Source organism: Coenobita brevimanus, chromosome 83 (assembly GCF_032717465.1).
Source record: "Coenobita brevimanus isolate Jiangsu-jjx chromosome 83, ASM3271746v2, whole genome shotgun sequence".
Lineage (NCBI taxonomy): Eukaryota > Metazoa > Arthropoda > Malacostraca > Decapoda > Coenobitidae > Coenobita > Coenobita brevimanus.
The window spans coordinates 1,166,209-1,193,111 of record NC_137036.1 but is presented as its reverse complement, the minus strand read 5'-3'; the positions used below and the strand labels follow the sequence as shown (position 1 = coordinate 1,193,111).

General features: G+C 43.5%; 1 protein-coding gene across 1 annotated transcript; it reads left to right on the top strand.

Moving 5' to 3' along the window:
- On the top strand, positions 1 to 25,408 carry Fntb (Farnesyl transferase beta subunit). The gene is made up of 9 exons (XM_080280119.1): positions 1 to 94; positions 8,371 to 8,514; positions 12,666 to 12,904; positions 14,052 to 14,222; positions 15,169 to 15,298; positions 16,716 to 16,848; positions 18,467 to 18,578; positions 22,075 to 22,189; positions 25,136 to 25,408. Exons 1-9 carry the CDS (start codon positions 2 to 4, stop codon positions 25,406 to 25,408), a joined length of 1,410 nt encoding a protein of 469 aa, XP_080136245.1. The 5' UTR covers position 1.
- The last annotated feature ends 1,495 nt before the right edge of the window (positions 25,409 to 26,903 follow it).

The window sequence follows — 26,903 nt, the reverse complement described above, 5'->3', positions numbered from 1 at the left end:
GATGGCGGACATGGAGTTGTGGTGCAGTCATGTGAGGGGCAACAAAGAGAAGTTCCCTGATGAAGGCGTTAACACAGTGTCCTCGGAGGAACAGGTGTGTGGCTGGATGCAGGTTAATGAGATAAACGAACCCATAATACCGGGTTCCAAAAAATAATAACGAGAATTAAGTGAGTCAATTCGTTGCACAGTTCTAGGTCAACTTTCTTCTGTGACGTTTCTTCCGTAAATTAGAAGTAAGCGAGATATTGTGAGGTCTTCAGTGTGGTGTTAAGGCTTCGTAAGCTTTAAACCAAGTCTAGCTTTTATATTACTCTTAGCAGTTAAAGCGCCTTACCAGATCATTTCGTAATCTGGTTGTAATACTTTTCTGATTATTTCTGGGGTGGTAAATAAACATTGCCTGTCAAATCTGATTCTCTGTTGTTTTTAACTGTTCATTAGTGCCCCTCCCCGTAAAACAACTAACTCAAAGTCAAATGGCCACCCCTTGCGGGATTATGGTGTCTGGCAATAGGTAGATAGATCTGTGGCAGGTCTTGTGTGATTCATGAGCGTAATGGTGCAAGGGACTGTCCTAACTTAACTAAACCTAAAGTAATCTGGCTTAACTGTACCTAATAATTTAACCTGATGTGGTGGTCACCATCATCCACTCACCTGATGTAATGCTGCCTATTTCTACCTTAGCCTTTATCATTCTTCTTCTGTGCCTGCCCTTCTCTCTTCCTATTTCTCCCATCTTTCCTGTCACTTCTTATTGCTGGCTTTACATTGAGTGACAAGTCAAATGGTTTCCTGTAAGCCAAGAAACTATTTACAACGCTGGGTGGTAACCATATAACCAAACCATACGTGCTCCTTACGTGTCAACAAGTGGGTTGGCGGAGGATTAGTGCCCCTCCCTGTGAAACAAATAACTTAAAGTCAATGGCCACCCCTTACGGGATTATGGCGTCTGGCAATAGATAGATAGATATATAGATAGACTAATGTGCTATAAGCTTCATTTGGGAATTGGGAAACAAAATCCATCCTGAGTATGTTGAGTAAGTTTCTTCCATTATGCTGGAAACAAACAGTCGTAGGTACAGCTTAATGAATGTGATCATGATGATGGGGGAATTTTTTCAGCAGGAAAAGGTACCGTAATTTAGCACCCTGAAAACAGCCAGAAAAATACAGAAAACAAACTGAAGGAATATGAATGGATTTGGTAAAGCCTTTCTGCTGCTTTAAGTAAAGCGTACATATACCCTTTTTCTTCTCAGTGGTGTAAATAAAAAGAAACAAAGGAATTTCAGGCATTAATCTGCCCAAACCCCACTTAACTTAACCTAGATCCTTGTCACACGAGCCTAGCCCAGACCATTTCCGATCTTACCGTAGTTGTTGGTGGAGTCCATATTGCCTGACTTCACATTTGAAAACATGCAACAGACCCACATTCAGGCCTCTGATGTGTGATTGGCTGAATCAGACCATAATACACCAGCAAAAACAAAAGCAGACTGCCCATGACTGGAATGCACCACCAAGAAACAAAAACACGTCACTTTTCTATCTGTCTATTGCCAGTCGCCTTAATCCCGTAAGGGGTGGCCACAAACAAATCACCTCCGTGTTGCCCTGTCCCCTGCCATTTCACTGCGCTGGTCCCAGCTGACACCCCTTTCTCTCATATATCTCTCGACTCCATCCTGCCATCTCATCCTTGGTCTCCTCCTCCCGCTCCCCCCGTCCACCTCACTCACATACACTCTCCTCATTAGTCTCTCTCTCCATCCTCTCCACATGGCCAAACCACCTCGGCATATTTCTCCTAACTCTTTCTATCACATCCACGTTGCTTTTTAATGGATGAAGTGTAACAAACCACCAACACAGGTGCACATTAACAACCCCATAATATCATGTTTATTTTTAAGTTGCATAGTAAACATCATGGAAGAAAGTTGACCTGTACTCAGTTTTTTTTATCGAGGTAAAGATGCACTTGACAGATTGGTGGTTATTGGCTGAATTCAACATTACTTCATAATCTAGCATTGTTAACTGACAACAAATATCTGAGGGGGAAATTTGAGTTAGTAAATGTTATTTGGACATGTTGCATTCAGCCAGTCATCATCAACCTGTCAAGTGCATCTTCGCCTCAGTTAAAAAAAAAGGAGTATAGAACTGTGGAATGGCTTGAATCACCTTGTTATATCTTTAGAATCTGGTGTTATGGTTTGGTAAATATTTTTCAATTTTTTTTTTTTTTTCCCCTAAGTCAGCACTGGGGTCATTCCATGCAAGTGTCAACCTTTAGTGTCAGTCTCAGAATTGATCAAAAATATATAAATCATATATAATTTTAAATCTTAAACATTGAATTTTATGAGTCTGGACAAAAAAAAGTTTATAAACCATCTTCTGAGAGCAAGGCATGAGAAGTGTTATACCATGTCAGTGAAGAAAAATTCCCGCTGAAATTAGTGACCTGAGTATGTATTTGTTTTGAATGCTGTCATTGGTTTTTATTGAAAGAGCATCTGTTTGAGTTGTAACTGCCACTACAGCTGTTTACATATACCGGTACTGGTACTGTGCTTTTGCAGTCAGACTGTGGCATGACCTTGAAGTGGAAGTACTTTAGGAGTAATGTGTGTGACGTTTTTTTAACATTTTTCCCATACGCAGCTTACGAATTGGAGAAAACTGCCATAACTATATATATATTATTAATAGGCATGCTAATATCTTACTAATGTAGCCCTGTGATGTCTTGTAAGAGACTCTGGTAGGCCATATGTTCTGTCACACACATTATGTGCAGAGCATGAGGAACATAACCGGAAAGAGACATAATGTTTCTCACGTGCAGCTTTAAACTAGAAATCACTACAGTTATACTTAATTCAGGGAGAGATGGGTGGGTATGGTGCAGGGCTGGGTGGGTTGATGTCATGGATGACATTGTAGGGTGAGGAAGGTGGGTGGCATTCGTGGGTGGGAAGGGTGGGTGACCATGGTTGGTGGGCAAGATGGGTTGTCGGAATGTGTAATTCACCGGGTCGATCAGGATCGCTTGATGGTCGTGATCGTCAGCTTTTACCCTCCCGGAAGGGAGCTGAGAGCTCATATAGTCCGATCTAGGGGCAAGGCTGTGACCTTCACACACCCACACACCCGTCCCCTTGCTCAAGGGGGACAGTAACCACCCACTTCGTCAGTGAAACTTTTCGCAACCTGAGCGAGGCGCGAACTCCCGTCTACCAGATGGCAAGCGAGAACGTTACCACTGCACCAGCTGGGTGTGTGTTGACACGGTGGGTCGCTTGGGTGCCTGAGAAGATTGTCTGGCTGGGATGCTCTATGGGTGGTTGGGTGGGTGGGTGGATTTAGGGTGGGTTGGTGAGTGGGTAGATGAGTTGGGTGGCATTATTAGATGAGCTTGATGGGTGGCATTTGTGGGTGGGCAGGGAGGATGGCTGAGATCGGTGTGCTTGGTGGGTGGCACAGGTGGCTGGGAAGGGTGAGTGTTGGCTGGGTTGATTGAACAGGTGGATATGTGGATGGGTGGATATGTGAGTCCCCACATAACAAGGCAGGAGTGGGACTTTTAGGGCTAGTAGTCATATAACTTGTCACTGTTATTTTGATTTTAGTATATTGCTTAAAAGGCAAATAAATTTTTGTAATCAAATACTATACAATGGGGTTATGTCACTGAAATCTACTAAAGCCTCAATGTAATTAGTTCTCACTGTGCTGAAGGTGGATGTATACTCGTAATAATACACATAATAGTAAAATGAACTATACTAATATTACATGCGGCAAGACGTGAAAGAGAGCAAAGCTTCAGATCTCTGATCCATCCGCCTAACAAACCGGTGGTTTTGTGGGGGTAAGGAGGGGGAGTTGGGGGTTGGATGTGTGATTAACCTGTCCTCTGGTGGCAGACTACCCTGTCCCCTTATTAGTGTTCATTGCTGTACTGATTCATTATACAACCAAAAAGTTGTCTAAACATTATGAACTGTAGTCACTGAGTCAGTGCCTGAAGAGGGCACAATCAAAGTTAATTACCTTAGAAAGAGGGGCGTCAGCAGAATCGTTTGATTACTTGCAAAACACAAATTCTACCAAAATAATTTAATGGTATATGACACCAAAGTTAAGACTAAAGAAAGTGCTCTTATGGTTAAGACCCAATAGACCTAGTTTGTGTAAAATTGATGTGGTTCTGTAAGTAATAGCTTGATTGTTATGTATTTGTACAGTTTATAAATCCTGGGGAAGCATTCAGCTTTTTAAAAATAGGTACCGATATTCAGTTCTCCAGCTGTTTAAACCTACAGTAAAACCTCGATAATAACAGATGTCAGTAGACCGGAATTTGCTTTTATTGGAATTGAGGAGCTACTGGACTAAATTCTTACATATCAGAAAAAGTCTGATAAAGCCAGAAGCAGTCCGGACTGCCTGACCACTTCAGCTGTGTTCACCACAATAAGGTAAATAAAAGACATGTTTATCAGTGTACAGTACAGTATTATTATATATATTATACCATTTGATTATTGTAGTGAATGTATAATATAGTACAGGTACAGTACAGTACTGCAGTGGTAGTGAAAACTGTTTATAAAGCCTTGGTGCGATCCATACTAATGTCTGATATATCGGAAAAAGTCCGGGTTAGCGGGGGGAAGTTCGGCTGTCACTTTATTGGAATTTCGCTTTTTTCAGAATAGCTTGGGGTCCCAATTAATCTGTCATAGTGAGGTTTTACTGTAGTTATACATTTCTACTGCTTTTTAAACAGTTGTGTATTTCTGTAGCTGTTAAAACCTATCTATGCATTTCTGCAGCATTTTAAATGTATTTCTCTGATAATTAGTAAATTTATGCAATACTGGTACATGTTGTGTGTTGCAGGAGTGAGAACTCTCATATTTTTTTCACCAGTGTTTTGAACATGTGTACAGTACTGCGAGAGACATTTGGCAAAAATTATATCGAGTAAAATGAACTGTTACGGTAAGATGGTTTGGACATACTGTGAGGAAGGGCGAGGGTGACTGGCTGAGGAGGGTGACAGTTATGAAGGAAGAGGGATTGAGAGGAAGGGCGAGGGTGACTGGCAGGGGAGGGTGATGGTTATGAAGGAAGAGGGATTGAGAGGAAGGGAGAGGGTGATGGTTATGAAGGAAGAGGGATTGGGAGGAAGGGTGAGGGTGACTGGCAGGGGAGGGTGATGGTTATGAAGGTAGACGGACTGAGAGGAAGGGTGAGGGGGACTGACAGAGGAGGGTCACGGTTATGAAGGTAGAGGGAAGGATACCCAGATGCAGACTTGAGGTGAGGTCCTGCATGGAGACCTTCAGGATAGGGGTGAGAGAAGGAAAATGGTTCTAAATTGTGACGCATGGTGAACTGCCTTTGAATGAAAAGACCAACGGTATATATGTAGGCGTGGTCTGTGGTCTCAGATACACTCGACCCTCCATATCCCGTACCCCAATTTCCCGAATTTCGAATTTCATGGACATGGGCTGAGGCCGGGCAATATTATCGAGTGCCTAACGTATGTCCTTACAAGTCCGGGATTCTCACAAAAGTCCGGCCATTATTCCCTCATATAAAACTATAAGCAGTCTGCCGCACAACAGAGTACAATTTTAGCAAGGTTTACACTTGATAAAGGCCATTTGTAACACACACAAAAAGATATTTTCATACATGAAAAGCATCATGGCCACCATCCTGCTTCACCCCACCGGTTCCTTCCAACGCATGGCATTATTTATATTTATGTCTCTAACCTGTCTTTTTTATCCAAGATTATTGAGCAGGCCATACTCGACCAACTCTTACCACTACTGGAACACAACAGAGTTGTTCCTGTTGTTCAGTCAGCATACAGAAAATACCATTCAACTGAAACTGCACTAACAAGGATTCAGAGCGACTTGGTGGCAAACACTTGTAGTGGGATGTCCTCTTTCCTAGTTCTTTTGGATCTGTCTGCAGCTTTTGATACAGTAGATCATAAACTATTGTTGGATGATCTGTATTTTTATGGCGTTCGTGATAGTGCCCTTTTGCTCCTTAAGTCGTATCTGTCGGACAGATCTTAGAGAGTGGTTGTTGATTACGCTAGCTCTGATTCTGCTCCTCTTCTATTTGGAGTCCCTCATGGATCAGTTTTGGGTCCAACTCTATTTACTATCTACACAAGTAGTTTATCGTCTCTACTTGATGCTCATGATGTGTCCTATCATTTTTATGCTGATGACACCCAGCTCTATGTTAAGATGTCAGATATCAACGATACTAAGATAAAGTTTGAATCTCTAATATCTGATATTAAGATTTGGATGGCTAAGAGGAAACTTAAGCTGAATGATGGTAAAACTGAGATCATCATCATCAGAGGAAACAGAAGGGGTGATGACACTGACAATGCCCTGGCTTTGAACATTGGCGTGTCACAGCTGCATCCAGTCAGTTCTGTTCGAAATTTGGGTGTTTATTTTAATTCTAAGTTAAATTACAAAGAACACATTAATCAGGTTGTAAGAGGGTGTAACTTTCATATCAGAAATCTGTACTCTGTGAGAAGATTCCTGAATTGACAGTGCCTCTTAACATTGGTCCATGCAGTGGTCTTGTCTCGTGTTGATTATTGTAATTCACTGTGGGTTGGTCTTCCAAATAATATACTAACAAAAGTTCGGTCTGTGTTGAACAGGGCGGCACGGCTTATCTTTGGTCTCCCCCCGAGAACCTCAACTACCCCATTTCTGATTGAGTTGCATTGGTTACCAGTAAAGGCTAGAATTGAATTTAAACTGTGTCTTATTACATTCAAGGTTCTTAAGTTTGGTGAACCGAAGTATCTTGCTGAATTGTTAAAACTCCCATCGACACGTCCGGGTGTGATGTTACGCAGTGAAGATGATTCCTTGCGTCTTGATGAGCCAGGAGCCATTCACCAGTCATCTTTCTCTGATCGTTCTTTTGCGTATAGAGCCCCTAGATTATATAACAGATTGCCATTGTCCATAAGACAACTCTCTACTGTTGAATCCTTTAAGAGACAGCTGAAAGCCTTTCTTTTTTCAAAATGCTATGACCTGGAGAGAGGTACTATGACCGATGATTATAGGGTTTAATTATTGCCACTTTCATGTATATATGATGTAGCTTGTATTATATACAAGAAATGTCACAATTCTTGTAATTGTAAAAATAATGTATGTGTGTCGAGCGCTAGTGAATTCCCAAAAGGAAGAACTGGCGCTTTTGAGAAACAAAAGGCCAGATTATTATTATTATTATTATTTTAGTATGTACTGCATGTATATTTCTGTTATTGTGTCAGTGTTATTATTTTATGTACAGTACTATGTGTGTTAGTTATGTTGGTATAGGTAGCCTGCATTCCAGAATGTTCTAGATTATGGAAATAATTGCTGGACAATCTTGGAGAATTCAGACAAAGTATGGTAAAAGTATGGGGAATGGGGAATGGTATGTGGGGCCGGACTTTTGTGATTCCTGGACTTTTGGGGTTCCCGGACTGGTCTTCCCCCCCTTATAGTCCGGGAAATGGAGGGTCGAGTGTAATGAAATGTAACGTAATGTAATATAGAAATGTCTGTAAAAAGTTACTACATGACAGTATTGTGATACCAACTCTAACGTACAGAAGTGAAGCTTGGACGTTGTTGGAAGGACACAAGTCAAGAGTCAGAGCCGTGGAAATGAGTTATTTAAGAGGAGCCTGTGGAGTCACATGGAGAGACAGGCTGACGAATGAGGTTATAAAGGAGCGTTGTGGTGTTGATGTGGATGTGATAGGAAGCGTTATGAGGAACACACTGAGGTGGTTTGGCCATGTGGAGAGGATGGAGGGTCAAAGACTGACGAAGAGAGTGTATGTGAGTGAGGTGGGGGGGGAAAGAGGGAGGGGGAGGCCGAGGATGAGGTGGAGAGATGGGGTGGAGAGGTATATGAGAGAGGGGGGCGTGAGTTGGGAGCAGGGGAGTGAAATGGCGGGGGACAGGGCGACTTGGAAGCGATTTGTTTGTGGCCACCCCAAACAGGATTGAGGCGTCTGGCAATAGATAGATAGATAGATCTAATCCTGTGTTGCCCCTTGAGGAGCATAGCAGCCCGGGGCTAGGCAAGTTGGTCCTGACATTTAAGATGAGAGTGACCAGCCTCACTCATCCCTGAGTGGCATTATGTGAGCAGTAAACCCCAACCACCCCTTGGATATAAACCTGCACCAATGCAGTCCAATTGGAGCGCCTTAATTACCCACTAAACCACCAGGCGTCATGTAATAATTCTTCCCGTTTAATTTTTCAGATCCGAGTTGAGACTAGTGTTGGTGCGGTGTACAACTGTTTCCTGAACCTGAGCGACAAGGAGCGGCAGGAACCACGGCTGCACCGAGAGAAACACATCACCTATCTGAAGAAAGGCCTAACGTCACTGCCAGAGGGGTTTGTGGTGAGTTGTGTTGTCTTTGTCATATTCCACATGTACACACTAACTTCTATCTTATTTATTTATTTATTTATTTTTTTTAACCCCTACACCGCGGGCTTGTTTACCAATAACTTGTGTGTGCCGCGGGGTTATTTGGGCTCCGACAGACTCTCAAAAAATATTTGCCAAAAATCAGTTATTAGTCCTAGAATAATAAAATTATATATGCTTATGGCACATACCTTCAGCTTTCTCCTGGAATGATTGTTGAGCCTTCGTCGGTTACCGTAGGACTTGTGGAGACCTCTGAAGTAGGGTAACGAAGTCTCCACTTTACACTTCCCGACAACCCGTAATATGATTACCACAGCCAGATACAAACACTATAAACACTATTCTACAATTTTCAAGTAGTTTGGGATCCATACTAAAAAAAAAAACACTGTGAAAGCAATGGAAATTACGAGCGCGCGTCTGATCGTCGCACTGGCACTAGTTCGCTCTTGGTAGTCTGTCATTTATTATTCATAAAACCCCTCACACTTTATATTTCTATTACTATATAACACTTATATATATCTACAGTCTTTATCCATAAGTTTCCTGCAGTAGTATTAGTTTATTGTCACTGTAGGGATTCAATTTCTTTCAGTAAAATACGTAGCATTCACTTTCTCGTCCTGTATACTGGCATTGAGAGTGAATGTCACTTTCATCTTCACTCTCATAACTCATAGCATTCAGACATGCTAGAGTGAAACTTTCACTTTCATTACTCCTAGGGTATATACTCGTATTCTTATAATACTACTCATTTACATTTCTATTTACGTTCTTTATTTTATTTACGTTATTTACATTTCTATTTTATTTACACTGTGTTGTGCACTGTCACTTGAAATAACTTATAAAACTATTTTCCATTGTTCACGTATATTTACATTCATTACTTTCACTTGCTGTTTACACATTATTTACACATTATTTACAATTCCACTTGCACTGTTTTACTCAATAGAAAGATCGTAGTCACTCTTTTATCAATTGTCAGCCCTTTACCTCTTTCCACACGAGGTTTAGTAGGGGGTAAAGGTCACAGGGCCATTTGCATGGGGGTGAAAAAAGGCCTTGAAGTCAGCAAGAAGAAACATACGTACTCTCGCTTCGGAAGTTGAGAGAGAACTGAGTGATAACGGAGGACCACCAGCGTAGAGGCCTGCTAGGGGTTATTCAGAGTTACCAATATTACTTCTTGAAACAGCTAAGTTTAGCACTGATATGATTGGCAGGAAATCTAGACAATACATTATAAATTTGGTAGTTCCAGGTGAATGTAAATATCACTTAGGCTTCTCCCTTCCCTCCTTACATGTATATTTATTACGAAAATAGATTATAGGGCATATTTCAAGGGGAAAAAAACAGCGAAAATTAGCGAACGAGTGCACGTGAGGTGTTGTCAGGTGATAATTAGCCAATTCCAGGTGTATGGCACTCTCACTTACCTTATTTCTTTCTTGTATATATTATTTGGTATAAGAATAGGACATAGGGCTTATTTCAATGGATGAAATCAGTGAAAAATTCCAGGGAAGATTTACTTAGCGTAGCACGGCCGGGCAGGCGAGAGGATAGGGTAATGGTGGGGGGGTTGGGAGGGGAGTCAAGAACGGGGAGAAATGGCTAAATTGTCAACAATGGATGGGAGTACAGATGAGATTAGGAGTGCTGACTAGTGTTGGACATTGGCAGTACCGATAGATGATACAAGCCCCCACTTGGAAGCCCGGGTGAATTCAAAATAACACAGAATCACAAAAGCGACGCCCCGCGGTATGATCCCTTGCTCCCAAGCGTCACGAAAGTGACGCCCCGCAGTTAAGGGGTTAATGCAAGGAAGAAGGAACCAAAGGCCAGGAGCCCACAACCAGTTCCTTCCAAGAATAATCAAAAATCAAAAGAGGGCCAAATTCAAGATCCTTTCAACAGCATTGCCGACACCATGCCAGTCCTGAATGAAATAATCCACGTGTGTGTTTGGTATGGGTGGTGGGTATCAGTGCCGTGGAGTTGACGTGTGATGACTTGTGGCACATTGAGCAACTTCTGGGTCTGTGGGATAGATCGTCAGTACCTACAGTAGAATATTATTGATGCGTATCTAAATTGCTCTCTCTCTCTCTCTCTCTCTCTCTTTAATTCAGAGAATAAGGAACCAAAGGCCAGGAGCCCTCAAGATTGTTCCCACTAAGAAAACACAAAAACAAGATAACAATGAGCCAAATTCAAGATCTGTTCATGTTGAGATGCCTGGACACACTGCATTTGAAAGACTGGAGGTCATAGGCAGTAGGAAATACAGACAGAGACAGTTCCAGAGTTGACCTGTTACATACATGAAGGACTGGGTGCAACAGTTAATTTACCCCCTACCTACCTACCTACTTACACTGGAGCTCATAGGCAGGAGGAAATACAGACGGAGGGAGACAGTTCCAGAGTTGACCTGTTTTATACATGAAGGACTGGGAGTAATGGTTAACTCTTGCCTTGATGTAACTTCTCTTTCTTCTTAACATATTGTTGAAGATGATTTCCATTTATCTTGTCTTATAAAATATCCATGGCAGCTTTTGTATGGCTTGAATTTGGCTCTGTTTTGTATTGTTTTTGTTTTTTCTTGGAAGGAACTCTTTTGTGGGCTCAGCCTTTGGTTCCTTCTTCCTCGCATTAAAAATAGATAAATGTGGTAGTACTTCTGTTGTGGTGAGTAGTGGGGGAGAATTCCTGCATTGCTTGGTCTCATTATTAACTCATGGAGGTGATTTGTTTGTGGCTGCCCATTATGAGATTGAGGCATCTGGCAATAGATAGATAGATAGATCATTACCTCTTAGAATTTTGTTTCCATAGTTACAGGAGAAACACACTGAGGTGGTTTGGCCATGTGGAGAGGATGGAGAGCGAAAGACTGACAAGGAGAGTGTATGTGAGTGAGGTAGAGGGGGGAGAGAGAGGGGGAGGCCAAGGATGAGATGGAGGGATGGAGTGGAGAGGTACACGAAAGAGGGGGGTGTGAGCTGGGAGCAGGGCCGTGAAATGGTAGGGGGACAGGATGATATGGAGGCGATTTGTTTGTGGCCACCCCTTATGGGATTGAGGCATCTGGCAATAGATAGATAGATAGATCATAAACTCTTGGAATTTAGTTACCATAGTTACAGCCAGCTGAACAATAAACAATCGTGAAAGGAATAATACGTTTGTTGCTGTTTCCTTTCCTCTGTATGTTTTACTCTCCCTTTCCTGTGTACATTTTTACTCTCCCTTTCCTGTGTACATTTTACTCTCCCTTTCCTGTGTACATTTTACTCTCCCTTTCCTGTGTACATTTTACTCTCCCTTTCCTGTGTACATTTTACTCTCCCTTTCCTGTGTACATTTTACTCTCCCTTTCCTGTGTACATTTTACTCTCCCTTTCCTGTGTACATTTTACTCTCCCTTTCCTGTGTACATTTTACTCTCCCTTTCCTGTGTACATTTTACTCTCCCTTTCCTGTGTACATTTTACTCTCCCTTTCCCCTGCGTTTTACTCTTCTTTTCCTCTGTACATTTTACTCCCTTTCCTGTGTACCTTTTACTCTTCCATTCCTAAGTACGTTTTATTCTCCCTTTCCTGTATGTTTTACCTTCCCTTTCCTGTATGTTTTACCCTCCCTTTCCTGTATGTTTTACCCTCCCTTTCCTCTGTATGTTTTACCCTCCCTTTCCTGTATGTTTTACCCTCCCTTTCCTGTATGTTTTACCCTCCCTTTCCTCTGTATGTTTTACCCTCCCTTTCCTGTATGTTTTACCCTCCCTTTCCTGTATGTTTTACCCTCCCTTTCCTCTTTGTTTTACTCTTCCTGTCCTCTTTGTTTTACTCTCCCTTTCCCCTTTGTTTTACTCTCCCTTTCCCCTTTGTTTTACTCTCCCTTTCCCCTTTGTTTTACTCTCCCTTTCCCCTTTGTTTTACTCTCCCCTTCCCCTTTGTTTTACTCTCCCTTCCCCTTTGTTTTACTCTCCCTTTCCCCTTTGTTTTACTCTCCCTTTCCTCTTTGTTTTACCCTCTCTTTCCTCTGTACGTTTTACCCTCCGTTTCCTCTGTATGTTTTTTTCTCTCCCTTGCAGAGTTTGGACGCCAGTAGACCGTGGCTGGTGTACTGGTGTGTGCATGCCTTGGAGCTGCTAGGGGAACAACTCAGCGAGGAGGAGTCGGCCAAAATTGTGGACTTCCTCAGCCACTGTCAGAACCCCGGGGGTGGGTTTGGAGGGGGCCCAGGGCAGTACTCACACCTGGCCCCCACCTACGCCGCCGTCAATGCACTCGTCATTATTGGCACCAACCAGGCCCTGCAGATTATTAACAGGTGTGTGTGTTTTTCTTTTGTGTATTTGTGGATGGATGGATGGGTGGAGAGAGAGAGAGACAGAGAGAGACAGACAATCAGAGGGAGAGAGAGAGGGGGGGAGATGGACATACAGAAGATGGTGCATTTGGTGGGCTGGTGGTATAACCCTCCATTCAGTGAAAAGGAAAGTAGTTGAGGAATGTTTGTATACCCATGTAGTTTAGTTGCCTATAGATGATTAATTTCCATCTGAGGGACGTGGCTGGAGAATGAGAGACTGATGAGAAGAGTGTATGTGAGTGAGGTGGAGGGGAGGAGAGAGAGGGGGAGGCCAAGGGTGAGAAGGAGGGATGGAGTGGAGAGGTATATGAGAGAGGGGGATGTGAACTGGGAGCAGGGCAGTGAAATGGCGGGGGACAGGGCAACACAGAGGCGATTTGTTTGTGGCCAGTCCTTACAGGATTAAGGCGTCTGGCAATGGATAGATATGGACCTGGATCAATCATACAACATAAATACTTAGTCATAGTCGTGTGAAATTTGGTAAGTCTTTGTTATGAGGTAGGAATGAGTCTCCCTGGTTACTAGCTAAATTCATCCTTCAATCTGATTACATTTGACCACCAACTGAGCTGAAAGAGGTTAGAAATATTTGCCAAATGAGATTAAACAGACTATAGTTATATCAATGCCGTTACGTGGAGGCACCCAACTGCAGTGTCTCGTCTTTACCATAGCCACTAATTCTCAGACAAGACCACAGTATCCTCTTGTATGTGACTGATGTAAACTATCTATTTATTGCCAGATGCCTTGATCCTGTAAGGGGTGGCCACAAACAAATTGCCTCCATGTCACCCTGTCCCCTGCCATTTCATTGCCCTGCTCCCAGCTCACACCCCCCTCTCTTATATACCTCTCCACTCCATCCCTTCATCCTCAGTCTCTCCCTCCCTCTCCCCCCTCCACGTCACTCACATACACTCTCCTCATTAGTCCTTCACTCTTCATCTCCTCCATTCCATCCCTCCATTTCATCCTTGGTCTCTCCCTCCTTTCCCCCCCTCCACGTCACTCACATACACTCTCCTCGTTAGTCTCGCTGTCCATCCTCTCCACATGGCCAAAAACACATGTTGTTATAACATCTCTTTGTGGTGTACAGAGAGAAGCTTCAAGAGTTCCTGTGGTCAATGAGAACGGATGAGGGCAGCTTCCGGATGCACGAGGGCGGCGAGATTGACATCCGAGGGGTTTACTGTGCTGTGTCTGTGGCAAGGCTGACCAACATTGCAACGGAGGCACTCTTTGCAAATACCCCACACTGGATTATGAGGTGCGTATGGAACTAATTCATTTGTTTCGGAGTACGGCTACGAGAGGCAGACCAAAAGTGACCCAGGGCAAGGTCATAGAATGTGATCGCATGGATAAGGGACAAAACAGGGAGGCTGCCAGAGATTGAGCAGCATAGAGAGCTGCCATTAGGTGACCAAGACTAATGCATGGAAGTTTGTCATAGCCTGTACAAACAAAACAAAATGAAATGAAATGATCTATCACACTTACGGTACTGTATTGTGTCATGTGTAAGTCATTTCCTTAACAAGTGGTATCCATTTGTTGCAGCCATAAGTTATTTCCCTTCTTGCTCCTGTAACCTGCACATCTTCTATGGTGCCCGTGTGTACTGAGTGGAGTACAGTATATGTGGTGTCCATCCGGAAATTAAGCCTCCACAATATTGCCTGCGCCTCACTGTGGCAAGGTACTGTCACCCACAAGGGAACATTGCTTCAGTGCATGGCATGGCACTGCAGGGACAGTTGCTTGTCTGCAGTTGATGGGTCTGGTTGACAAGACCGACAGGGGTTGATCAGCAGCAACCTATCAGCCAGTCTGATGACTGAAATGTCACTAGGAAGAAAACAGGTACCAAACCCATGTTATACAGTCTGCTGTACAGACTTCAAGTCACTTCCACTCACTGTCAGTTCCTTAGTCTCATTAATTTCCATACCTTGCTTCTGCACACACTCATTACCATATTTAACTACTTTACCTTATTATTGACCTACCACACCTCCTCACGCCCTCAGACTCCCTCTGATATACCCTTTCCACTGCTATTAACACCCATTCTCTCCACATAACCATGCCATCTTAGCACACTGTCTTCAGCCCTGGTGTCCACAGACTTCCCTACTCGACATCTTTCACAAATCATACTATTCCGTACCATAATTTAGCCTAGCCTCTAACAGCGACCCATTCCATTCCAGGTGCCAGTCGTACGAGGGAGGGTTCAGCGGTACGCCTGGTATGGAGGCGCATGGAGGCTATACCTTCTGTGGTTTGGCTGCTCTTACATTGCTAAACTCACACCATTTATGTCACACGCCTGCCTTACTGGTGCGTATGAACTTAGGTGTATTTATTATTAGCACATTCCAGATTAGAATCTTGTTTGTATTTTTAGTTTGGCCATGTGGAAAGGATGGAGAGCGAGAGACTAACAAGGAGAGTGTATGCAAATGAGAGGGAGGGGGAGGCTGAGGATGAGATGGAGGGATGGAGTGGTGGGGTGTATGAGAGAGCGGGGTGTGAGCTGGGAGCAGGGCAGTGAAATGTTGGGGGACAGGGTGACATGGAGGCGATTTGTTTGTGGCCACCCCTTACGAGATTGGGGAGTCTGGCAGTATATAGATAGATCCCTGGATGAGTTGGTAATTGTGTTTGTTATATTATGGGGACAGGGTGTGGGCTCTTGCACCAGGAAACGCTGTACCTAATGATAAATCCGAGTGCCACCCTCCCATGTTGAAAGTGCAGTAAACTCTTAATCATCCGTCGTTGCAAAACCCGGCCCAGCACAACATCCGGTGCTGTTGGCTCAACCCTTAAACCAATATCTGGAGGAATTATTGAACATCCCGCACTGAAATGGGAAGCAGCTGGTGGTTCTACACAAGATCTGTCTGTAAGGTGTATCAACTGGCTCATAAACAGTAGCCACCTGATGCTGTATTACTGTACTGTATTGGTATTGTATTGTATTTTATGCTTAGTTTTCATCTTTTACTCATGGGAAAGTTTTTAGGATAGTAACACAGTATCCAGCTCAACATTGAATGTTGAGCCAATGGGGGGTACTGTGCAATAACCAGCATTTTGCTTTATTCAGCATAAGAGTTGGCTGAATGATGCCAGGTCATTGAGTTTACTGTATTAGCAGCAACTCACAGATAATTCACTAGGAGAGAAAACAGACTTCCAGGAAGCTGTGTAGAAGCCCACGTAGTCAGGTAAACAAGTGGAGTGTTCTTAATGGCCTGCACTAAGCCAGGACAGAATGATGTGGCACTACATCAAGTAATGACTGGTAGGTAATGGTGACCATTATCCACTCACTTGATGTAGTGCCACAAATGTCTTCCTTCACCTTTATCAGTCTTTTTCTGTGTCTGTCCTCCTTTCTTCCTGTTTCTCCCATCTTTCCTGTCACTTTTTATTACTCTTCTTTGCTTTTCAGGTGGCTTTACATTGAGTGACAAGCCTAATGGTTTCCTGTAAGCCAGGAAACCATTTATGACGCTGGGTGGTAACAATATAACCAACCCATACGTGTTCTTCACATGTCAACAAGTGGGTTGGCGGAGGATTAGTGCCCCTCCCCGTAAAACAACTAACTCAAAAGACAAATGGCCACCCCTAATGGGATTATGGCATCTGGCAATAGATAGATAGATAGTAATTAATTTGTCAAGGTATGTTTCAGTTGTTACATGAGTCATAAATGTACTATAATGCCGTGCCTACACACACACAGAAATGGGCAAGTCAGAGACAAATGCGTTACGAGGGAGGGTTCCAAGGCCGCACCAACAAACTGGTGGATGGATGCTACTCCTTCTGGCAGGGCGGCCTCTTCCCCATCCTTCACACACTGCTGGCTCAGGAAGGTAAGTGTATCAAGTCTTCAAACACTATAGTCGCGGTGCACGACTCTGAGGTTGTTATTATCGTACCCTGGCAACCTAACATTCAAAAGTGCGTTAGATTTCGTGTAAAGTGAGACTTTTGTGATTCATGTATAATATGTTCATGTATAATAATATTCTTGTATGATATATTCATGCATAATAATATAATTCGTGTATACAGTAATATGATACAAAATCGGACGCACTTTTGAAAGGTAGGTTGCCAGAGTCGTGCACTGCATCTATAAAATGGGAGAGGTTAGTACTTAAGTAATAGATGTGTCTGTGTCAGTGGTGCTACTGATAGAAAACCTTGTGGTATGATGAATTAAGATGCTGCAACCAAATATCGCCCATGAGGGTTTACGTCCAAGGGCTGGTTTGTTTTGTACCATGTTATTAAACCCAAGGATAGGTTAGGTTAATGCATAAATAATACTGTAGTTACAGTAGGTGTGTCTGTGTCAGTGAGTGGTGCAAGCTATCTATCTATATATTGCCAGATGCCTTAGTCTCTTATATGGGGTGGCCACAAACAAATCACCTCCACGTCACCCTGTCCCCCACCATTTCACTGCTCTGCTCCCAGTTCTCACACCCCTCTCTCATATACCTCTCCACTCCATCCCTCCATCTCATCCTTGGCCTTCCCCTCCCTTGAGTGTTGCTACTGATGGAAAACCTGGTGAGTTTAAATGCTCCAACCAAATGTGGCCCCTTAGGGTTTACATCCAAGGGCTGGTTTGTTTTTATTTCTCACCTAATGCCTCTCAGGGAAGACAAACTGGTCATCCTCATCTTAAATGTCTGGACCAGTAGCCTAGCCAAGGGTTCCTGCACTCCTATCAGGGAAAAAAAAAGTTTGGACGATAAATAGACAGATTGATGCTACTGTTGTGCATGTGAGTGAGGTGGATGGGGGGAGTGGGAGGGGGAGGCCAAGGATGAGATGGAGGGATGGGGTGGAGAGGTATATGAGAGAGGGGGGTGTGAGCTGGGAGCAGGGCTGTGAAATGGCAGGGGACAGGATGACATGGAGGCGATTTGTTTGTGGCCACCCCTTATGGGATTAAGGCATCTAGCAATAGATAGATAGATAGATGATTTGTAAGAGACACTGTGACCCTTTTGTTTGGATTGTTCTGTGTTTGTGTTTCTTTGTATGTGGATCTTAGCACACCCAATCCCTGAGTTGATATCTAAGGGTTGGGATAGTGATGGTGATGACTGATGGTAATGATGCTTGTAGGGGAGAGTGATAATAACACAGTAGTAATAGTAATAGTAACAGTGGTGGTGGTGTTGCTAGTAGTAGTAGTAATAGTGGTAGTAGTAGTAGTAGTAGTAGTAGTAATAGTAGTGGTGGTAGTAGTAGTAGTAGTGGTGGTGGTGGTGGTGGTGGTGGTGGTAGTAGTAGTAGTAGTAGTAGTGGTGGTGGTAGTAGTAGTAGTAGTAGTAGTAGTAGTAGTAGTAGCAGTGGTGGTGGTGGTGGTAGTAGTAGTAATAGTAGTGGTAGTTGTAGTGGTGAAGGTGGTGGTAGTAGTAGTAGTATGGTAGTAGTAGTAATAGTAATAGTAAAAATTGCAATACATTACAGATGCAGTAAACCTGAGTGGGGAGCGTTGGATGTTTGGTCAAGAGGCATTACAGGAATACCTCTTGCTGTGCTGTCAACACTCCCGTGGCGGCCTTATTGACAAGCCCAGCAAGTAAGTCACAGCTGGTAGTATTTTATGTACTTATACCACCTTCCTTATGTACTTATTCCACCTTCCTTATGTACTTATTCCACCTGCCTTATGTACTTATTCCACCTTCTTATGTACTTATTCCACCTTCTTTATGTACTTATTCCACCTTCCTTATGTACTTATTCCACCTTCCTTATGTACTTATTCCACCTTATGTACTTATTCCACCTTCCTTATGTACTTATTCCACCTTATGTACTTATTCCACCTGCCTTATGTACTTATTCCACCTTCTTATGTACTTATTCCACCTTCTTTATGTACTTATTCCACCTTCCTTATGTACTTATTCCACCTTCCTTATGTACTTATTCCACCTTATGTACTTATTCCACCTTCCTTATGTACTTATTCCACCTTATGTACTTATTCCACCTGCCTTATGTACTTATTCCACCTTCTTATGTACTTATTCCACCTTCTTTATGTACTTATTCCACCTTCCTTATGTACTTATTCCACCTTCCTTATGTACTTATTCCACCTTATGTACTTATTCCACCTTCCTTATGTACTTATTCCACCTTCCTTATGTACTTATTCCACCTTATGTACTTATTCCACCTTCTTTATGTACTTATTCCACCTTATGTACTTATTCCACCTTATGTACTTATTCCACCTTATGTACTTATTCCACCTTCTTTATGTACTTATTCCACCTTCCTTATGTACTTATTCCACCTTCCTTATGTACTTGTTCCACCTTCTTTATGTACTTATTCCACCTTCTTTATGTACTTATTCCACCTTCCTTATGTACTTATTCCACCTTATGTACTTATTCCACCTTATGTACTTATTCCACCTTATGTACTTATTCCACCTTCTTTATGTACTTATTCCACCTTATGTACTTATTCCACCTTCTTTATGTACTTATTCCACCTTATGTACTTATTCCACCTTCTTTATGTACTTATTCCACCTTCTTTATGTACTTATTCCACCTTATGTACTTATTCCACCTTCCTTATGTACTTATTCCACCTTCCTTATGTACTTATTCCACCTTATGTACTTATTCCACCTGCCTTATGTACTTATTCCACCTTCTTATGTACTTATTCCACCTTCCTTATGTACTTATTCCACCTGCCTTATGTACTTATTCCACCTTATGTACTTATTCCACCTTCCTTATGTACTTATTCCAGCTTATGTACTTATTCCACCTGCCTTATGTACTTATTCCACCTTATGTACTTATTCCACCTTCCTTATGTACTTATTCCACCTTATGTACTTATTCCACCTGCCTTATGTACTTATTCCACCTTCTTATGTACTTATTCCACCTTCCTTATGTACTTATTCCACCTTCCTTATGTACTTATTCCACCTTCCTTATGTACTTATTCCACCTTATGTACTTATTCCACCTTCCTTATGTACGTATTCCACCTTCCATACCGTCATTGTACGTCACTCTGAGGAAGCTTTTTAGTGTGAAGATAAGATGTGGAGAGGATGGAGAGTGAGAGACTGATGAGGAGAGTGTATGTGAGTGAGGTGGAGGGAGAGAGAGAGGGAGAGGCCAAGGATGAGATGGAGGGTTGGAGTGGAGAGGTATATGAGAGAGGGGGGTGTGTCCTGGGAGCAGGGCAGTGAAATGGCAGGGGACAGGGTGACATGGAGGTGATTTGTTTGTGGCCACCCCTCATGGCAATAAGGCATCTGGCAATAGATAGATAGTTAGATACAAAGGTTCAGTAGATGCCATTACACCTTTGTCTGCAGTGCTTATCTCCAAAACTTAGGCCTTCAAGCCTGTCGCATATTATTCACCCTCTGTTACTGGATGCAAGGGTTTGGAGATAGAGGGAGCCTTCTTGCTTTACTATCCTTATCCTTCAGCATGTAGAATTAGGTTACCACATTTAGCTCCTCAAAATGCTGCTATTACCTACAGCCTAAGAGTGGATGGCCAGCTGAGTCAAGTGGCACCAGCTGTACACATGAGGCATCAATCCCTGGTGTTATCAGTGCAGTAGCTTTGTTCGTGTGGTTCAGTGGCTGTGTGTGGGAGAAAACAGCTTGACCACTCATTGTTTACTATTTATTTCCAGTGTTTGTGTCTGAGATTTTACATAATATATTGTGTCTTGGTGTTGTATTAAAGGCGTTGTTTATTTATGTTGTCAAAGGACTTGTTTTTATGTGTGGTTGAAGGCTTTGTTTATTTCTGTAGCTGCTGACTTGGTTCATGAAGGTCTGTCTGTCTGTCTCTCTCTCCCTGTCTGTCTTTCTGTCAATCTGTCTGTCTGTCTATCTCTCTGTCTGTCTGTCTGTCTGTCTCTCTCTCTCTCTCTCTCTCTCACGTCCACTCCAGTAGTAACTGTTTGGTGTTAAAATCAAGAATGAGTCAACATGGAGAGGTGGATGGCAGTGGAGTGTGTGGGTTGGAATCCACAAGAGTCCTATGGAAGGATTTTGTGGATAGTGTTCCTTTACCCTCTGCCTTCCAGGAATTTGGAGTGTGTTGAAAGGATTAATATTGATGTCTGGGGTGTAGTTTGAGTGGCAGGTGTTTATGGTTTAAGTGGCAGGTGTTTATGGTTTGAGTGGCAGGTGTTTATGGTTTAAGTGGCAGGTGTTTATGGTTTGAGTGGAAGGTGTTTATGGTTTGAGTGGCAGGTGTTTATGGTTTGAGTGGCAGGTGTTTATGGTTTGAGTGGCAGGTGTTTATGGTTTAAGTGGCAGGTGTTTATGTTTAAGTGGCAGGTGTTTATGGTTTGAGTGGCAGGTGTTTATGGTTTAAGTGGCAGGTGTTTATGGTTTAAGTGGCAGGTGTTTATGGTTTAAGTGGCAGGTGTTTATGGTTTGAGTGGCAGGTGTTTATGGTTTGAGTGGCAGGTGTTTATGGTTTAAGTGGCAGGTGTTTATGGTTTAAGTGGCAGGTGTTTATGGTTTAAGTGGCAGGTGTTTATGGTTTAAGTGGCAGGTGTTCATAGTTTGGGTGGGAGGTTTTCCTGGTGTGAGTGTTAAGTTTTCCTGGTGTGATGTGAATGTTTTTGGCGTATCAGATAGAGTCAGGATTCCGGGGGCTTGAATGGTGAGTGAAGGGAAGCATGGCCCATTGGATTGGGCAGATTTGGGCTGTCTGGACATTGCTACTCCTCACCCTGCCCTAGGGTGGGAAAGGAGGTCCGGATGATGATGATGATGATGACGATGATGATGATGATGATGGCTGCCAGTAACATGTAATAATGATCTATCTATCTATCTATCTATCTATGGCCCAACGCCCTAATCCCACAAAGGGTGGCCGCAGACAAAACGCCTCCAAGTCGCTCTGTCACCCACCATTTGACTGCCCTCCCCCCGACTCACTCCCCCCCTCCCTCATATACCTTTCAACTCCACCCTACCACCTCATCCTCGGTCTCCCCCTCCCACTCCCTCCATGTCACCTACCAATAATAATCCCCGTGTGTGTATTTTCTTCCAGGGGTCCAGACTTTTACCACACTTGCTATACCCTGAGTGGCATGTCAGTCGCTCAACACTTTACCTCCACCGCACGCCACAAAACACTCATCGTTGGACCAAAGGAGAATGAAGTGGTGAGAATACAGTTTTATGTTTAGAGATTTTTTGTATGTGGCATGTGGTGGGGGTGTAATGCTGTATGGTAGTGTGGTATGGGTGTATTGTTGTATGGTAGTGTTAGGAGTGTAATGCTGTATGGTAGTGGTAGGAGTGTAATGCTGTATGGTAGTGTGTTAAGAGTGTAATGCTGTATGGTAGTGTTAGGAGTGTAATGCTGTATGGTAGTGTTAAGAGTGTAATGCTGTATGGTAGTGTGTTAAGAGTGTAATGCTGTATGGTAGTGTTAAGAGTGTAATGCTGTATGGTAGTGTGTTAAGAGTGTAATGCTGTATGGTAGTGTTAGGAGTGTAATGCTGTATGGTAGTGTTAAGAGTGTAATGCTGTATGGTAGTGTTAGGAGTGTAATGCTGTATGGTAGTGTTAGGAGTGTAATGCTGTATGGTAGTGTTAGGAGTGTAATGCTGTATGGTAGTGTTAAGAGTGTAATGCTGTATGGTAGTGTGTTAGGAGTGTAATGCTGTATGGTAGTGTTAGGAGTGTAATGCTGTATGGTAGTGTTAAGAGTGTAATGCTGTATGGTAGTGTGTTAAGAGTGTAATGCTGTATGGTAGTGTTAGGAGTGTAATGCTGTATGGTAGTGTGTTGGGAGTGTAATGCTGTATGGTAGTGTGGTAGGGGTGTGATGCTGTATGGTAGTGTGGTAGGAGTGTAATGCTGTATGGTAGTGTGGTAGGAGTGTAATGCTGTATGGTAGTGTGGTAGGAGTGTAATGCTGTATGGTAGTGTGGTAGGAGTGTAATGCTGTATGGTAGTGTGGTAGGAGTGTAATGCTGTATGGTAGTGTGTTAGGAGTGTAATGCTGTATGGTAGTGTGTTAGGAGTGTAATGCTGTATGGTAGTGTTAAGAGTGTAATGCTGTATGGTAGTGTTAGGAGTGTAATGCTGTATGGTAGTGTTAGGAGTGTAATGCTGTATGGTAGTGTGTTAGGAGTGTAATGCTGTATGGTAGTGTTAAGAGTGTAATGCTGTATGGTAGTGTTAGGAGTGTAATGCTGTATGGTAGTGTTAGGAGTGTAATGCTGTATGGTAGTGTGTTAAGAGTGTAATGCTGTATGGTAGTGTTAGGAGTGTAATGCTGTATGGTAGTGTTAGGAGTGTAATGCTGTATGGTAGTGTGTTGGGAGTGTAATTCTGTATGGTAGTGTGGTAGGGGTGTGATGCTGTATGGTAGTGTTAGGAGTGTAATGCTGTATGGTAGTGTGGTATGGGTGTAATGTTGTATGGTAGCGAGACCTGGGCAGTTAAGGAAGAGGATATTTGCTGGCCCAAACGTACAGAAATGACAATGATTAGGTAGATATGCAATGTGTCCCTGAGTGCAAGGGCTGGGGGGTCTTGGTTTATGATTGAAGAGTTGGGAGGAAGGATGGGACTGCTGTGTATTGGTGTTGTGATGAGGAAGGGTAGATTGAGATGGTGTTGTGATGAAGAGGGGTAGATTGAGATGGTGTTATGATGAGGAGGGGTAGATTGAGATGGTGTTATGATGAGGAGGGGTAGATTGAGATGGTTTGGGCATGTTGAGAGGATGGAGGATGACAATTGGGTGTGGAAAGTGAGAAGTGATCACTGGGGGTGGGGTTGCAAGAGGCAGACCAAAAAAAGTCCTTGGACGAGGCCATAGAGTGTGACCCTGGGGCTAAGGGACTGAATAGGGAGGCTGCCAGAAATTAAGCAGTGTGGAGAGCAGAGTGTGACCTCAGGGATAAAGGACTGAAGAGGTAGGCTGCCAGAGATTGAGCAGAGTTTGACCTCAGGAATAGGGAGGCTGTCAGAGATCGAGCAGCATGGAGAGCCCCCATTAGGTGACCAAGGCTGTTGCAGCAAGCATGTTGAAGTCTTTATAAACCATGCAATATGAGTTGTATCTGTACAGTGCACCCTCACACAGTGCAAGTTTATAGGCTGCAGAAACCCTCGCATTCTATGATTTCACAGTGTGTGAACCAAAGAGCTTAGGGAAAATATGGTATATGGTGGACGGCCCTCCCAGGGCATGGTGTTGTGGTCCCCTTCCAGCCTGCTCTGCCCTGCTAATACTCTGTCTAATAGTACTTCTACTTGGACCAACAAATAAAACAACAAATAGAACACCATGTACCTCCAGTGTGATCCTCTCGCTCTTAGAATTCTTTGGTGGGGCCATGATGAACGGGTGGGCACTGCTACAATGCTGAAACACACCATGGGATGTGAGGTACAACATGCGTTCTCGCGGCAATATGGAGGAGAAGTGTCTGTTTACCCAGGAAAGTCGGTAGATGGCATGCAGATAGCTGGCCAGCTGCCCGCCATTTTAAATCTGGCTGGTTGCCAGCCACCTGGCTTTCTGTAACTGACTCGCATTGTCCAGGTCAACACTCATAAAAATGGCGGGAAGTCCATTTTTGCTGTGGAATCATACAGTGGATTCACATGTTGGCAATTCGATTCACAGATTTTGCATTTGATAAAAATAATCATTTTCTGGGTTGACCTCGCATTGTAGGTGATTTGCTCTGCGTGAGTTTGCATTGTGTGGGGATGCACTGTAATTTGCTGTGTACCTCTTCAGTCTACATACTGTATTTGGTCCTGTTTACCACCTGTCATTTCTCACTGTTTTGTATCTTCCTTCTTTGGATGTTGTCTGTCAAGGAGTGTGTGTGTGTGTGTGTGTGTGTGTGTGTGTGTGTGTGTGTGTGCAGTGGTGCATTTATATGTAACAATATGAAACACTGCTGGATGGCATTGCATCAGATTGAAAATAATAAATAAGGACAATTAGAGGAATAAGTATTAAATTCTGGGTACTAAGGGCCCAAGATCAGGGTCAAAAGGAAGGGATGGTTCTGCGTTGACGGAGGTATGTGCTCCATGAGTGCTCTTGCAGTTTGTAATTTTGCCTCGCCTTCCAACAGGTTCCGATTCACGCCCTGTACAATGTGGGTGTGGAAGCGGCTGTGATGGGCACACAATACTTCAACAGCCTGCCCGTACCCTCATATAAACCCTCCCATGGCCATACAGAACCCACAGAAGCATCTCACAGTGCAGCCACAGGGGGGCCTAACTGTGCTGCTGCGCCTCAGAGCCAAGCCAGTGACGCATCCCACACCCACAGCACACCAGCACCCACCGAGGACACCACAACAGAGGCTGACAGCACATCCACATCTCAGGTCCAAACATAAAGCTGTGAATGCAGAGGTTTGGCCAGAGGGGGTAGCAGGACATTGGCCACCCCTGCCTAATGACCACCTCAAATTTCCAGGGAACACTTTGAGACCCACCTGAGGAGTTCTCGGGCCATTTCGTAATTTGTCTTGGCCGCCTTGTTTTTTAACCATGCCCCGGTGTGAATGACAGAGTGCTACGAACTTACAAGTGTTTTTTATACCACACTCAGCTCTGGGGTGCGTTCTGAGCTGAGTAAAATAAACTGTTGATTGCCTGAATGAGAGTGAAAAGACATTGTTGTGCTGAGGTTGTAAATAGTGCTTGTTTGTAACCCCTCCTCACAAGACATACCCCTTGAGTTAAAGGAAGTTATCAGGTATTAGTGAGAATTAAACAGACATTGTGGTGATGGAAAAGCAAATGTAGGTTGTTTCATGAGACGGTTTCTGGAGTAGAAGTAAGACATTGGACTGAAGATGCTGACAGGCCTTGCTTCAGACCCAGGCACGGAGAGAGAGGCACCCCAAGCTGAACAGAAAGGCCTCCCACTAGCAGGAATAAAACTGAAAAAATAACCGTACCGGTGGAGTGTTACTGAGTGTGTTCCGAAGGCCTGAAGGAACAAAATTATGTGGCAGTTTCAAGAAGTCATCTGAAGGTAACATACAAGTGTAGAATTGTTGTGCTTTTTTAAATCATAGTAAACTGATTCTAATACTCATGGGTTTTGCATCAGAAATTGTATATACTGTACATTTCCTGGATTGTGCATTGGCAGTCAAGCTACTTTTGCTGTACTTGTCATCCTGCAGTTTGTCTCTTCAGCCCCACAACTCCTCCCTCATCGTTAAGTCCTACACATTTTGTTAAGTCCCACCATCTTCCTCCTTTCCCTTTTCCTTAAGTCCTACCTTCTTCCTCTGAAGCCCCTCCCTCTTCCTCTTAACCCCTACACGCCCGGTGTCTGTTCGAACCGATGCAAAAGGGGTAGACAAAGGCCGCTGGGTGTTGTTTGAAACCACTATTGTTTTTGCGCCACAGCTTGAAGTGGCCACCATTTGATCTCATTACCTAAGGGTAGAGAGAGACTCCCGCCACCAGACACACAGGTAACTCGGTCTTCTGTGACTTTGCCAGGTGTAGAACAATGTTTTCTGAAAGCTCCTTGTCCAGTTACATTCCCGCTTCACGCTGACCCTTTGCCTCATCCATCCCTGCTAAGCCTCTGGAAAGGGCTCAGTGATAGCACCATAGGGTGTGCCTTGGATGCCACTGTGTCTGGTTTATCAAGTAGTGAAGTTATCACACTGAGAGCAAACCCAAAGTCGGGGCTATGTTCACACTTATGAATGCATCCTGGTTCAAGCGCCAAAATTTAATTATCTTCTTCGTGTCCTTACTCATCGACACAACCACCTGCAGACCTGGGGATACTTTCACTTGCAAGAAGAAGAGTTGTTGAGTAATGTGGTCATTAATTTGTTTCCCTAACTGCTGTAGTTTCCAAGA

Excerpts from the sequence above, each read along its gene's own strand:
- Fntb (XM_080280119.1), top strand. The coding sequence starts at position 2 with ATGGCGGACATGGAGTTGTGGTGCAGTCATGTGAGGGGCAACAAAGAG. Across the intron at positions 14,223-15,168 it reads ACCCCACACTGGATTATGAG|GTGCCAGTCGTACGAGGGAG; the intron begins GTGCGTATGGAA and ends ATTCCATTCCAG. Across the intron at positions 15,299-16,715 it reads GTCACACGCCTGCCTTACTG|AAATGGGCAAGTCAGAGACA; the intron begins GTGCGTATGAAC and ends ACACACACACAG.